The following is a 15059-nucleotide window of genomic DNA, read 5'->3' as shown; positions in this document are numbered from 1 at the left end:
ATGCATTTTCCCATCCTTCTCTGCCACGCTTGCACAATGCACACACTCCGGGAAGGATTCCTTTGGGATCCTCCGTAGCTTTGTCGTTACGTCTGTTTTCATGCCGTGCACATCTTGAAAACCGGTTTCCTTGATGGCCCCTTGAGTTTGGGGAAGAGGGAAAATTCACATGGAAGTGGTCGAGCGAGTAGGGAGGTCGCTCCAGCACAGTGATGTTCTTCTGAACTGCTGAAGAATTCTTGGCCCAGAAGAACATCACTATACTGGAGCAACTTTCCTACTCTCCCGACCTGGCTCAAAGTGATTGCATGTGATTGTGATTTTTTTCTCTTCCCAAACTCAAGGGGCCAATGCAATTGCAATGCACTTTCCAATGCAATGGGAAAATTCAATTAACTCCCGGAGGATTACTTTGAAGGGGATAATTTGTAGTTTGGTTTTGAAATAGATAAGATCTTATCTTTTGTGACAACAGTCCTGGGACTTTTCTGACATGCCTCGTAAGTTTACCTGCTGCATGTACATTTGATATTACCATATTTATTCGGCAGCTTTCAAACAGTATCGACCGTGATTTCTTTGTCGGTATAAGTGTTCAACGGGGATGGGGCAGATACCTACACACAAAGATTGTCACGTTGTCACCCAGGTTCAGGTTATTTAACAAGACTTGTTCACGCCGATTAAGTTTTTCGCAAAAAATTCGGGATACTTCGAACTTGGGTGGAGCGTTTTCTCATCTCACCATTGCTTCAGGTATTTTGAAACATTTGGATTAAAACTACAGCTATTTCGGAAGTGCCTCTGGCTGGTTGGTTAATTTAACCCACGAACAATGAAACCCGATTAAACCCAGGACAACTAAACCGAGAACGACTCAACCCACACAGGTTAGTGAGGTCGTTTTGGGTTTAGTCGTCCTTGAATTGAATCGACCTGAAATGGCACCTCTGGATTATGGTAGTTAATAAAGTATTCTATATTTATTTAAGTCAAATGCGTGTTTCTCGAAATACCAAGAAAGACTTTTCAAAGTTAGGGTTGTTATAAGCGTTTAAATTATTTTGCGGCATAGTTGGAGAACATCGAGACATCATTCCTTTTATAGTAAGGTTGTGGTAATTGCAAATCATTTACCCAAGTGTTGTTTACAGAATCTAGCTGTGTATTTCACTGGCCGAGAGTCGATCTTGACAATCTATTGTGTGTAAGACTTGCAGATGAACCTTATTGCCATTGGTCTGGTGGGTTCAGCATCAACAAAACAAACTCTTTTCAAGTTGCTCTACGTTTGAATCCCACCGCTCATCATCCGTCGGGTATGCGGGGGCAATATGAGAAATTATTTGCAAGAAAAGTTACCCAAAGAATTTAGCTAAAACGCAAAATTAGTGGAATATTTCAGTATCATTATGCAGCAACTGTTATAGTATTTGATGTTGTTTGTTACTGATTGTTTCATTTACTCTGCTGTTTTCTGTCGTAGTTAAGCAGCTTAACTCTTTCCGCCCCCAATGTATATTTCTCCACATTGAAGTGACACTTGTGAAAGCAACCTATTGCGTGTCAGTGAGTGACGTTGACCCAGATATTGTGCCGTCGCCTTTACGCATCGACAATCTATCTTCAGTTCCTATTACATTTAAGCAGGTTTGGTTTGAACTTATGCCAGTACCTAACATTCTAGTCAATCTAGTCAAATGTTGTGGTGTATTATTAGGGTGTGGTTAGCGTTAATGGAAGGTTTAACTGATTTACGTGACACAGGCCGGCACTAATGAAAGCTACAACAGTGAAGTGCATGCAGAGAACCAACTTGCATATGCTTTCGACGAACCGTGTCTACCTCAGGCAATTGATTGCAATGTATCTGGTGAATGATTAGAGTAATAAGTGGTTTGTTAAGATGTGGGGACTGGAGTTTCCGTACGACTAAGAACGTTAATTGCTTCACAGAGGCTTCAAACTCGGTAACAATGGACATGACATGCGTTGGATTAGAGACGCAACTGTTTTATGAAACCTATTTCTACATAACGTTGGGTGCATCACCTAACCTGCTATCAACAATGGGTAAGACATGCTATGTGTCTGACAAAACTATGCTGCTGATGTTTGCGTTTTATCTACTTATGGTCGACTAAGTTCACATCTGTGTAAAGTGTAGACACTTAAAAATAGAATTGAACACGATAAGTTGAATAAGTTGACGTCATCATGTGAGTCATCCTTATCTTTCTCATGCATCAGATCCTCTAACGCATGATCGGGAGGTTCTCGTGTTTGACATCCAAGCTGTACAACAGTCTCACTACGTTACTCTTCAACCACTGCGCTCAGGAAAATGCTCTCAACTATGGAGGATGTCTAGTGACGGAAGATTACATCACAAAGGTTCCTCTTTTTCGAAAGGAATCTCCTCTAAAAAATGTGAATCAAAGTACGAAGATATAGATCAACTGTACAGATTATCTTTAATTGGTTTTTAATTGTTTGATTTATTGATTTTTATTTTCATTTGAATTGCGTCATATTTTTCATTTTTCATTTTGAGTTTTGTATTTCTTATAAAAGCTATTTCTCACATAGTTCATTGCATCGTGTTATTTCAACTTATTTTTATCAATAATTGCGGGTTTATAACTTCCTAAGCACGTTTTCGTTGTATCTTTAGCAAAAGTTCCCCAACTGACTTCGTGTTGGATGTTGCAAAGACGGCAACCAATCAGAGCAGGGCACCTGTTCAAGAACATTTTCTCATAATTCTCCCGCCCGATGAAGGAAGGACGTCAACTCAGACCTGGCAGTTCTGTGATGATGGAAGACTTAAATGCAGACACCTCAAGGATCTTTGTGTACATGTAAGAGCGGTCGATGTTATGCAAATCAATTGTTTGTACAAATAGAACAAGCTAATATTGGTGTCTCATACAACGAAATGGCCTCTGGCTTTTCTTGCTAAAGATTTTGAGTGCCTCTTTGCCTTCGTTGCTGTATATTTGTGTGTATTTATTTTTGATTGCGTGCAGGCCTGTATTATATCTATTTGAATTTCAAATTTATTATATCTACCGAAAATTTGCACATTCCGTGTATATTTAAATTTCTTACACAATTAATACCCTGTACAAGCTTTTCTAACTGACTGTCATCTTTTGAAGATTGCTTCCCCAGTAGTGAATCAAACTAATTCTATTTAGTGTTTACTTAACCTTGGAAACCTTAGATCCTGTAGTAATCCTCTGCTTGATCTGTTCAGGCTAAAAGTCTAACACTGGGCAGTCCAGTAGTGTTGGCTTCATATGATGAAAGGCGGTTTTGTTCAACAAATGAGGTCTGCTCGCATCACAAGCAGACACCAGGAAGCGGAGTACTTTCCCTCAAAGTAATTCGTGATGGACCGACCAGGGTCCTCCAGATTCTCGACATAAGGTTAAAAATGTTCAGAAGTAAATTTATTGGAAATATTTTGTTTAAGTGAAAAGAGAGTTTTTCAAATATAAACTTTGTAACGCTCACGAAATAACTAAGCTTGTCGTCATTAATATTTTTATAGCTGCTACTGTCCGTAATAGTAAGCATCATTATCAACCAGTAACACAACATGTATGTATCAGACAAAAACAAGCTGAACTGTTTGAAAAACAAACGGGCGGGAACTCACAAAAATACAGCGCCCAGTCGACTAAACCAGCCGATGACCGTGGTCCACTCTTTTTCGCTACACTGAGCATGCCTAAGGGCTTGGGGATTTCTTTAATCAACAACATTCCAGAGGAGCTGCTTTACTGGACACTGAACGGGGTTCATCTAAGTGTATCAGGATCAGATGCAGAGCAAATATTCTCGCTTAGAGTCCAAACAATGCAGGTAAAAGCACAATCGTAGATTAATATCCATTGTAGGTAACAATAGTTTTTTTATTAGAACGATGTTCATAACTTAGGTTGGATGCTGGTAAAATGATTCTTTGTTACAAAGATCAATTAATTTACACATCTCCATTAACAAGACTTTTAATTCGCCTATTCTAAATTAGATTGACAATCAATTGTTGGACGGAAGACCCACTGTGTTGCTGAGCCCAGGCCGTACTTCCTCTTCCAAAGGCTCCTCTTCCGAACGCTTCATAAAGAAACCCCGATCTTTCACAAGAAATCCGCTTATCTCTGTCAACGCTATTCGACAACCCTGGAAGAGCAAAATGTGAGATTAATGAATCATTTTGTAACAATTACTGTGATAGAGATACATGCAAGTGGCGAACTATAATAATCCAGGGATTGCTTTTCAGTTCCTTGGGCTGCTTTTTAATCAAAGACCGAGTGTACTCTCCTGGTAGACGATTTATATATTCCAAGCAACATCTCTTCGACTTCTTTAAACTTTAACAAGCAAACCTTACCCCACCCTATCGCCTAACTTCATCCAGTTTTCAAAAACAAAATTTGCCTTTTCGCATATTCTCTTTCAAAATCTACAGTAACTTCATATATTAAACAAGTCAGGATGTCGTAGTAGCGACAACGTTAACTAATTATTAGATTTATTACGTATTTGGATAAAGACGTTTGGTCAGCGTTACTCTTTCCCTAAGCTTTTTGTTGTGTTAACTGTTTAAAGGTATGACATATTCAAGCTGCTAGAAATCAACTTCGGGGAACTCTTTATTGCGGTAGAAGAGAGTCTGATGCTCAAACTTTTTCATTTCATTGATTACGACCTGGCATCTTCTCAACGAGAAATTGAGTTGCTTACTGAAACAAGGGTAAGAATGAAACTTTTCAACAGAGTTAAAAGTCTTATAAATTGATAAAAAGTAGTTGATCAAAAAAATAACCAACTGAATGGCACCGAAATCACCTGGTCCTTATCCAGGTGGACTTTGACCTTACTACCAGAAAGGTCAACCGCAAAAACAACTCGATTTCCAAACGTTTATACTTTGACGCCCTCAACATTTCTGTTGCTCCACTTCGACTCAGCGTACTCACCGCTTCCAATGTTCCCTCGGAGCTACAAGCCCTCAAGCGGACTCTCACGTTCCCGCTTGTGTCTTTTGAGAAAGCACCTGTGTCTATCCAGGCTTATCGAAGAAGCCACTTGCAAGAAACGATTTCATTTTTGTTTGCCGATTTATCAAAGGTGCTACGATGGTTGTATAAGTTATATAGTTCATGTTACACTGGGCAAAATATAAACAACTCTTAAAATCCTTAAAGTTAAAGGCTTTACTTGACATCACTTCACAGCATTTACGAAATCAACTCAAAGGCCAGGCCGCCATCATATTAGGTTCTGTTGACTTTCTTGGCAATCCTATTGGTTTGCTGAATGACGTCAGAGACGCTGTTGTGAGTGGTGTGGAAAGCGGAAATATTCGAGACATATTCAAGGACATAACACATGGAATTTCAAAATCATCTGTAAAAGTAAGTGAATGACTACTAAGTATGCAGGTTATCTCATACAGGTCGCCTCCTACTAATTAAGTACAGAACCCTTTAAAATGTCGGAAGTCCAGATACCGTTGTTGCATTTTCTGTCTGGCGTGTCTGGCATACGCATTTTTACTTGTTCCTGTACGAGTGTACGCAAAATTCAATTTGTAAATTTTATCATCCACATAATTATAGTTTCGTTGCACATTTTCATTTCGTTTGTAAATCGACGTTTATTGGTGTGCTAGGTACAAATAGGTCCTACGAATTCAATGCTTTAACAAATGGTTTCACATTTCAGATCACTAGTTCACTGTCAGCCGGATTAGGCCAGATTAGCATGGACCAAGAATACAAAGACAAGCGAAGAGCAATCCAGGCGAAAGCTAACAGCCATCCTGGTAGTCATGTAGTTGCAGGATTGCAGGTGCAGATTGTGATTTTACCTTTGTGCTTAACCTTTTGTACAGTTAAGATTGGTTTTAATAGCTGGGACATCGCATGATTTTACTGAAGATTTCACGTAGGGTACAGAATGCTATGAAACAAATATTGATGCTTGCTTTTATCAAGTTTGCACGTTGTTAGTTTTTGAAATGCTTACAATTAAGCTTACGAATGCTGCAGGGATTTATGGCGGGAGCTGTTGGTGGTTTAACGGGGATTGTCACCCAACCGATAAAAGGCGCGAAAAGTGAAGGCGCTAAAGGATTTTTCACTGGAATCGGAAAAGGACTCTTAGGAACCGTTACAAAACCAGTCACAGGTATAAACTATCGTTAGCAAACGTACACATACCAACGTTTTGTAAAATGCAAAAGCATGAGACACAATAGTTAAGAGAACGACAATTTTACTATTTTTGTTGCATCAAACTGGACAACGGTTGCTGCAATGACAATGTTTTATTTACATAACCTTCATATTTTCTCTAATTGGTATCTCTATCGACGTAAAAGATCCTAGCACGGTTCTGTAAACTGCGTTTTGCGATTTAACGTCACCTTTTACACAAGTAATGGCATTAACTCGATGAAAACCTAGATTACTAAAGCACATAGCATGAAATATGTTATTTCTGCACTCATTCTTCTGGTTGAAAGATTATGGTAAATGCACACTAACGAGACGAAATCAAAGCTCTTCACCACTTTCTTTCGGTTACATTTTTCCTGATAGGCGTTCTAGATCTCGCTTCAGGGTCAGCATCTGCCATTCGTGAGATAAGTACGTCTACGGACAGAGTTGTTGAAAGAATAAGGCAAGTGCGATGCTGCCACAATTTACAGGTATTCAGTAACTTTGCCGAAGGCTCTACCAGAAATGCTGCATAGTTTGAACAATATATTCTACATATATTTTCAGGGCTGCTTACAACCGTACTCAAAGACACAAGCAGATGGACAAACCTTCCTCTACAAGCTAAATAAAAACGACCACAGCGAACATTTCTATTCCGTTACACGAGTTCAACAAAATGACGATATGCAAGTAAGGTCTATATGCTTATACAACATCACTTTTTCACGTTTGAAAACGCCAACGGTGTAGGCCTACGTTATGAATATTACATTATGCCATTATCTTGGATAAGTTATGTCTTGGTTAATGTTCAGATACTCATCACCAACAAGAAGTTGTACGTAATAAAAGGAAATGAGCCCGAGTTTACTCATGTTAAGGTCGTCGTATATTACCCACATCTTATCAACGTCAAGGTTCTAACGGACCCCGATCTTTCACCAAGCAACCCATTTCAAACCGGTTGCGACAGGCCTAGACTGGAGTTAACAATTAAACTGGTGCGTCAGTATCTCATATTCGGTTTCAATTTTGTCAGCTTATTACTGGCAGTAGTTTACTCTTAATCTTACTGACTCTCTGAATTTGTGCATTAAATTCTTCTCAGGTTTCTCCAAATGACCGAATGTATGATCAGGTGAAAAGAATGACCGTTCCATGCCACAACCTCAACATTGCGGAATATGTTTGCAGTCAGATCAATCATGCCAAAACCCTAGCCTCGCAGCAGAGGGAAACTCTACTTTGTGGTCCTGATGAAGAAGATGCAAAAGAGAGAGCTTTTGACTTGGAAGTTTAACCGGATACATTTCGTTGTAACAGGTTTAAACTTTGTTTTATTTTACCACTGTATTAACTCAACTAATTCATGACATCAGAATTTTGTCAATATTGCCAAAGAAATTTGATCGTTTTATCCATTTTATATCACGACACTTTCTTCAGCTCATATTTTCAGCGTCGTGCTTTGCAAGTATGAGTCAGAATGAACTAATCAGCACTAAAAAGTGGGGATATTAGTGTTACGTTTAATTGATGTAAATGTGGTTGAAACGTTTCAAACAATGCAATTTGGGATTTGTGAAACAATGATTTTAAATGCAGAAATGACTTTGTTTATATCTAATCAACAGCTGATGTGCTAATTACAATAATTAAGTGCTTAATTCAATTTTGAATTTGTGTTCGAAGTCAAGTCCTGTTTTGACCAGAGCATCTAGCGCAATAGGCTGCATGTACAGTTTACTTACGGGTTTATTCTTAGCGAGTCAAATTTTGATTTTTGGAATTAGGTCTATATGGTTTAATGCTTTAAACTTCACCTTTGATCTTTGACCTGAAAAGAAAAACTAATCGAAGATCCCAGCATCAACGCTGAGAAGTTTTTATTTACAGCCTTTTAGCGATGGGCGATGACGATAAAACGATAAAGACACGACCCAACTTAAGTGTTAGAGCGTCAATGATTAAGATGTTAGTGTTCATTTTTCTTTCACACGTTCACTCATTCCTAAATTATGTGGTGTGCTATTTCCAAGCCTGTTATCATCGCCAATCTAGCGTTTTACCTTTATGTCAAATAGGAAAGTTTTGAGTTCAAGTACCAAATAGATATTATGAGACTGCTAAGTGGAACGCATGTCTATCAAATCAGCTAACCAGAAAACATCCTCATGACGTATGGCAGGTGTTTACTGATTTAACAAGAAACAATGAAAAAATATTGACATGCGTTTCAAACAATTGATAAGTTAATTTTATTCAGAAAACATTTATTATACGATGACGATAAGTTTGTTTTACCTAATTTTACCAAACCCACACGTAGGCCTAGCATCCTGCTGCTCCACACGAAACATCAAAGCTTCTTAAACATTCCTACTACGACGCGCATATTGGACAATCAGTTATCTCTCTGAGCTCAAGACCTGGGAATCAGGACTCACCAAAAAAAGCTTTGTTGAGAGAGTCGAGTTCATTGAAGCGTGCACGGAGCATAAGGCAACTATTATGAGTCAGTTCGTAAAATGCGTCACAGTATTACAACTATGTCACCAAAATCTGACGCCTGGTCACTTATTAAAACGTGTATCAATGTTAAACCAATTCTATACGAAAAAACAATTTCCAAGAATGGTCGAGATTTAGTGAAAACCTTATTGTTCGAAACTTTCGCAAATATGAAATTGTAGTAATATTGTAAACGATGTAAAATTGTAACAAACTAGTCCATTAAATCTTCAAATTAAATGAGAAGGAAATTAAAGCGAATCATAAGCAAGTTCATGTTTCACGACATTGTTTCATTTCATAAATTGTCCAACATCTAACGCTTGTTTCTTTTTCTGCGGCCAGAAAGCTTTGGAGCTGAAGAGGAAAATGTGACAGAACATAAAAAATAAATAAATTAAAATCGTTTCCTTACTTAGGCAAACAGTTAAAGCAATAAATGAACTACAATTAGCCTTAACCTTTATGTATTTCCTTATTAGTTTGCTTATCTTTGTGTTTCCATTCGCTAAAGACGAAACTACAGGTATCCATGAACGAAAGAAGGAAAATTAAGTCAATTAAGATGCCGATGAGAAACCCCACGCAAAGGTGTTCATTATTTATCCTGGAAAAATAAAAACTTTTACACATTATACCGACGCACACACAAACGTATGATATATGTACAGTATATATACTTATATGCGTATAATTACTGTAATGTATATAGGCCCACTGTATAGTCGAAATCGCCTATAGTGACACCTGACGGGACCTCAGAAAAAGTATTGATATAAGAAAATATCATTTTAAACGAAGTTAAGGAAAATGGGCACAGATGACACTTCAAGACATTTATTACTTTAAGCTACAGCTTCTCTTTGTTGTGAAAATTGTCAAACGTTTGCAATTTATAAGTTTATAAGCTATTTATAAGAGTATCCAAATACTCTACAGTCTACAGTATATTAATTAACCTAGTATAGACAGCAGTTAGGCAAGGTCACAAAAACACAACAGGTTTAGCGGGGAAAAATCAGAATACATAGTTATTGCATCACAAAAGAAAACCTAATATCTGCTTCTTTGTAAAAATATGCAAAAAGCTTACGATATGCTGAACATATAGCTTTCTCTACTAATGGGTCTCCACAGTAAACATTGAACTTGTGATTTTCAAAAAAAGTGTTTTCGAAAAAGAATTTTTACGTGTATTTAACGTGTAATTCATTTTAAGGTTAAACAGTTTTCAAGCTAGAAAGTTCTTAACTGTAGGCTTACGAGTCTGGTCCCCAAAATTCTTCTGCCATGTAGAAAGCCTGGATGTAATAAAATGGAAGGAATAAAAGTCCCAAAATAGCATCAGCAGCAAAACCCAGGAACTTAATTTTCCACTCAAGCATGGTCGCCTTCAGCCTTATATGATCAACCATATACCTGAAATGAAAAGTTAATAAATCTTCAACCAAAATAATTACAAACACCAAATTACAATTACACAAATAATTACAAACAAATAAAAAGCTTAATAATAACAACAAAACCATTCTAAGCTACCTTATTCTAACATCACTTCACATACTGAAACACTTTAGCGTAAAAGATATAAACAGAATTAAACAAAACGCTTTCCCAAACATCGCTTACCGAAGTGAAACTAGTGGAGTCGGTACAAAAAGCATAACTTTTAGACTGACAATGCAAAGAATGGCTTTATGTATCTAAAGAAAAAATAATTTTATTTCTGAAGTTGTTCGTTTCTCTGAATACCAGATGTTCTATTGTTAAGAACTGAATCATTAATATAATATACTTGCCGGAAATACCGCGGCCACAGTTCCAATCACGTAAATTAAATGAAGGATTAGAGCTGGATAAAGTTTTATTTTCCATATTATTCGAAACATCATGTCTGGAAAAATAGCATCGTTTATGGATTATCACGGAAAATACTAGAAAAGTGAGACATGGTTCGAAAAACAAAAAGTGAGAATCGTAGACAACTGAACATTTTTTCCGCTAATGTATGTTGTTTACCTGCAAGAATGCCTCCGATAGCCATGGTATAATTCCAATTTGCTAATGTGGAATTCCTGTAAAAACAAAGCAAAATTAGTAATGTTCATCATAATTCCCATGGAAACAAGAACGTCACATACAAACATTCTTGTTTTTTCTTACCAGAGGTTGTCTTGCCTTACGTTTTCGTCGAATAGAATCAAGTAATAACCAACGCATTTGAAAATTATTGCGTAAATGAAGAAGATAATTCTATTAAAGAATGAAACACAGATTTTGTTATGACTTGTCCAAGGTAATTGCGTTAATGCACAAAACTGTAAAGAGTTTTTAAACTATATACTAAATGGAACTCATTAAAAATTCACAACTGTTCAAAGATGATAAGTCGAACAATCCATTTCACTGGGTTTTTATATTTGTGTTAAAAATGTATCTGGTTATTAACACAAATTTACTAAAAAATGACGTTTTTAATAATAGAGTTAATTGAAACGTGAAACGCTTAGACTAGGATTTGCTCAAACATGTTGTGTCATATCAATTTACTAGAAAAATACATCGAAAAATTTTATAACACGGCTTTTTTCGGGTTTAACATTAAAAAATAAGTTAGCTTGTTTAAAATAAGTTAGCTTAACCTAAACCACAGTATAAAAAGAATGATTTTCAACCAAGTGAGCGTTGTTTTTTTAGCACCACTTGGTGTATCTTCTTTCGCTTCCAGTGATACCACATTTTATTAGTACAGCAACACCTGGGCTGCAGATAAAATAAAATGATTGATCACTAACTTACTCGAGTTTGAAGGCGTTTTTCTGTTTGTCGGTTAGATCATCAAATCCCTTCAATGCCGCTCTACAAAGCTTGATAGCAAAATATTCTGTAACAAGTCCATAAACAAATGCGCTTTGCACAACTTCCCACAGAAACATGTTGACGAAACTTTGTTTTACTTTTCACACACGATAAACATTTACTGTACAAGCAGTCTGCTTTTCAATGCTTCCAATTAACTTCCTATTTGTTGAATTCTTCTGCAGAGCAAACCTGGAAAAGCCCTTGAGCAGAACTAACGTCACCCTCGAGCGCATCTCGTTTGAAGACTTCGCAATCTGCCTTAGTAATTAAAATGAGACATAACTTTCCAAGTAGTCTCGGTGGCTGTATGAATTGTAATACAAAAATTAATTCACTTGAAACTGTTATGGGTTTGGGTTAACTTTCGTTCAAACTCCAGAGAGACCACTAGGAGGAGCCATATCATCCATAACCCGTCGGTCATCTATTCTGTGGAGGACAAGGTAAGCAAGACCATCGGAAATATTGTAACTACATAGTCTGCTCCCCCGCGCCATATTCACAAGCTGTGGAGTGCATCACATATCGAGTTAGAGAACGTGGTACATCATCGCAAGATATCGTGGCCTTATTATAAATTGTTTAGGTCACATGTTTAAGAACTTTTTACTGGCGTGCTTTAAGATCAAAGCGGACCAATACCCCTCAAATACGTTTCTCCTCGCGAGACGATTCATACATCCACCAATGCAACGTGGTGCGTCATACCCCATTTTAAATACTACGGCGGATTGTGCTTTTCTTCAAAGCAGTTGCGCTTGAGGGCAGCTTCGATGTCGCTCCAACGCTTTGCCACGTTTGCTCTGCAGTTATATAGTCAAGTGCTAGACTGCTTGTAGCTCAGATATTTGTCAGTTTTGAGAACTAAACCATGGAAGCTTCACCGCTGTTTTTCTGGAAAGTTGTACAGTGTGTCTTTCTTTATGGATTTGTTGTAAAATATTTTGGTACCAAGCTTTGTAGAGCGGCGTTGAAGGGATTTGATGATCTTACCGACAAAAAGAAAAACGCATTTAAACTCGAGTAAGTGAGTAAATATTGTTGTTTGTTTATTCTGCTGGCCACAGTTGATTCTTCTGATTAACATGAGAAAAACGTTTACTCGAAAAAGTGACATCAAGCGATGCTAAACGTGATAACTTAGTTTAAACAACTTACTATTTTACCTGCCTGTTTCATTTACATTCAATCTTTACGTCAGATACGTTTTTAACACAAGTTTAAAAGTCAAATAAAATGGATTGTTCAATTCATCGTATTTGAACATTTTTGAATTTTTAATGAGTTCCATTTAGTATATAGTTTAAAAACTCTTCACAGTTTTGTGCATTAACGCAATTACATTGGGCAAGTCATAACAAAATCTGTGTTTCATTCCTTAATAGAATTGTCTTCTTCTTTTACGCAATAATTGTCAAATGCGTTGGTTATTACTTGATTCTATTCGACGAGAACATACGGCAAGACAACCTCTGGTAAGAGAAAACAAGAATGTTTGTATGTGACGTTCTTGTTTCCATGGGAATGATGATGATCATTATTAATTTTGCTTTGTTTTTACAGGAATTCCACATTAGCAAATTGGAACTATGCCATGGCTATCGGAGGCGTTCTTGCAGGTAAACAACATACATTAGCAGAAAAAATGTTCAGTTGTCTACGATTCTCACTTTTTTCACTTTTGTTCTATGTCTCACTTTTTTCGAAATGTTTTCCGTGATAATCCATAAACGATGCTATTTTTCCAGATACGATGTTTCGAATAATATGGAAAATAAAACCTTTTTTAGCTCTATTGCTTCATTTCGTTTACGTGATTGGAAATGTGGGTTTGATAATGCCGGCAAGTATATGCAGCATATTAATAATAATTACAATTAGTATGTTTCACGTACTGTAGAAGAACATTATTTTAATAATATGATGCTTAAAGTAATAAAACATCTTGTAAAAATGGAAAATATTAGCAATAAAAAATTTTTTTTCAGGTAAATAAAGCCATTCTTTGCCTTGTCAACGTAAAACTTATGCTTTTCATACCCACCCCACTGATTATACTTAGGTAAGCGCAATGATGTTTGGGAAAACTTTTTGTTTAATTTTTCTTTTATCTTTTGCATTAAAGTGTTCCAGTATGTGAAGTGATGATGGAATAGAATGGTATAGAATAGCATAGGATGGTTTTGTTGCTACTATTATGCTTTTTGTTTCATGGTTTTTATGATTTTGTTTGGATAAGATTTATTGACTTTTCATTTCAGGTGTATTTTAAATGATATAAAGCTGAAGGAGACAATGCTTATATGGAAATTTAAGTTCCTGGGATTTGCTGCCGACGCTATTTTGGGATTTTTATTCCTTCCATTTTATTACATCCTGGCTTTCTATATGGCGGAGGAATTTTGGGCACCAGACCCGTAAGCCTTCAGTTCACAGTTTTCAATTATGTTTACAGGATAATATAGACTTCAATTAAATTATACATATCAGTAAAAAAATATTTTTTAAACATATTTGGTTGTAAATCTCAAGTCCAATGCTTGTTTTGGAGAACCAGTGGTAAAGTAGGCTGCTTAATTTCCGAATAATGTACTTCCTATTCCAAAGAGTGTGCATCAGTGTGCATTTAATATTTTGATTTTCTAGAGTAAATTATGAACACCTTATCGTGGGGTTTGTGTTCAGCTTGCCGATCGACATCACAATGCTGTCCTTATTCAATGAAACCTGTGATTTCTTTTTTAATCGAGGGATGTACGACGAAAAGCAAACAACAAAGTAGACACAAAGATTTACTTTCATCTTATTCATTAACTAAGTTTTCTACTGGTTGTTCCGTAGCATTTCCCACTTACGCTGAATGTCTTGCTGGCCACAGAAAACAGAAATGTTCGATATTGGACAATTTGTGAAGAGAAACAATTTTGTGTTAAAATTTGTTTATAGTTTTGCTTCAACTTTTCCTCATTTGCAGATAAAATCATTTACTTTTCATTTGAAAATGTTGTGGATTCGTTTATTGCAATTTCAAATTATTACTACAATTTCATATTTCTCCAATTTTTGCAAAATAATATAAATTCCCACCATTTCATACATAGATCTCTTTTTTTGCGTCAGATTTTGGTGACATAACAATGATGCTGTGTTATTCAAGCTTACTTAAAAAAGCGCATGTTCCTATATTATTTAATTTTTTTTTGTTTTGTTTGAAATACCAGTGAGCGTTTTGTGTTGGGAATAAAATGCGAACTTTCTTACCAAGATGGTCTTCTTACCCGTGACTGCTGTAAAAAGGGAAAGTACCTAATTAGTAGTAGGAAATGAAAGTTGGAAAACTCTTAAGAGAACTCTGATTGATCACGTAACCACGGAACAGCATCTAACTTCTAGACAAGTCCTAGAAGTAGACTAAGCATCTAATTTGTCCCAAAGTCCTAAATC

The 15059-nt window shown here is 36.5% G+C and overlaps 3 protein-coding genes across 6 annotated transcripts in view; 2 read left to right on the top strand and 1 right to left on the bottom strand.

Moving 5' to 3' along the window:
• LOC143470061 (intermembrane lipid transfer protein VPS13D-like) overlaps positions 1-7914 on the top strand; it is a 32172-nt gene extending 24258 nt beyond the window's left edge. For all 4 annotated transcript variants that reach the window (XM_076967926.1, XM_076967927.1, XM_076967929.1 and 1 more), the window contains exons 60-78: positions 552-756; positions 1155-1319; positions 1487-1650; positions 1768-1873; positions 1957-2073; positions 2251-2440; positions 2675-2861; positions 3260-3432; positions 3618-3870; positions 4040-4206; positions 4624-4768; positions 4879-5145; positions 5253-5432; positions 5743-5868; positions 6069-6207; positions 6621-6730; positions 6807-6932; positions 7058-7243; positions 7351-7914. In XM_076967926.1, coding sequence (XP_076824041.1) covers positions 552-756; positions 1155-1319; positions 1487-1650; positions 1768-1873; positions 1957-2073; positions 2251-2440; positions 2675-2861; positions 3260-3432; positions 3618-3870; positions 4040-4206; positions 4624-4768; positions 4879-5145; positions 5253-5432; positions 5743-5868; positions 6069-6207; positions 6621-6730; positions 6807-6932; positions 7058-7243; positions 7351-7542 — 3198 coding nt within the window. In that variant the 3' untranslated portion in view covers positions 7543-7914. The remainder of the gene's footprint in view (positions 1-551; positions 757-1154; positions 1320-1486; positions 1651-1767; positions 1874-1956; positions 2074-2250; positions 2441-2674; positions 2862-3259; positions 3433-3617; positions 3871-4039; positions 4207-4623; positions 4769-4878; positions 5146-5252; positions 5433-5742; positions 5869-6068; positions 6208-6620; positions 6731-6806; positions 6933-7057; positions 7244-7350) is intronic.
• A 371-nt stretch (positions 7915-8285) lies between these two features.
• On the bottom strand, positions 8286-11769 carry LOC143470090 (uncharacterized). The gene is made up of 8 exons (XM_076967987.1): positions 11553-11769; positions 10917-11006; positions 10773-10828; positions 10553-10647; positions 10383-10456; positions 10017-10172; positions 9215-9360; positions 8286-9110 (listed from the first exon to the last, which is right to left on the bottom strand). The coding sequence occupies exons 1-8, from the start codon at positions 11687-11689 to the stop codon at positions 9070-9072; spliced, it is 795 nt and encodes a 264-aa protein (XP_076824102.1). The 5' UTR covers positions 11690-11769; the 3' UTR covers positions 8286-9069.
• Positions 11770-12425: 656 nt separating this feature from the next.
• LOC143470092 (uncharacterized) lies at positions 12426-14865 on the top strand. The gene is made up of 8 exons (XM_076967989.1): positions 12426-12638; positions 13001-13090; positions 13179-13234; positions 13364-13458; positions 13604-13677; positions 13877-14032; positions 14262-14393; positions 14457-14865. The coding sequence occupies exons 1-8, from the start codon at positions 12487-12489 to the stop codon at positions 14473-14475; spliced, it is 774 nt and encodes a 257-aa protein (XP_076824104.1). The 5' UTR covers positions 12426-12486; the 3' UTR covers positions 14476-14865.
• Positions 14866-15059: the final 194 nt, after the last annotated feature.

Source organism: Clavelina lepadiformis, chromosome 9, assembly GCF_947623445.1.
Source record: "Clavelina lepadiformis chromosome 9, kaClaLepa1.1, whole genome shotgun sequence".
Taxonomy (NCBI): Eukaryota; Metazoa; Chordata; class Ascidiacea; order Aplousobranchia; family Clavelinidae; genus Clavelina; species Clavelina lepadiformis.
Note: the sequence above shows the minus strand (reverse complement) of the source record. Positions and strands in the feature narration are given on the sequence as shown.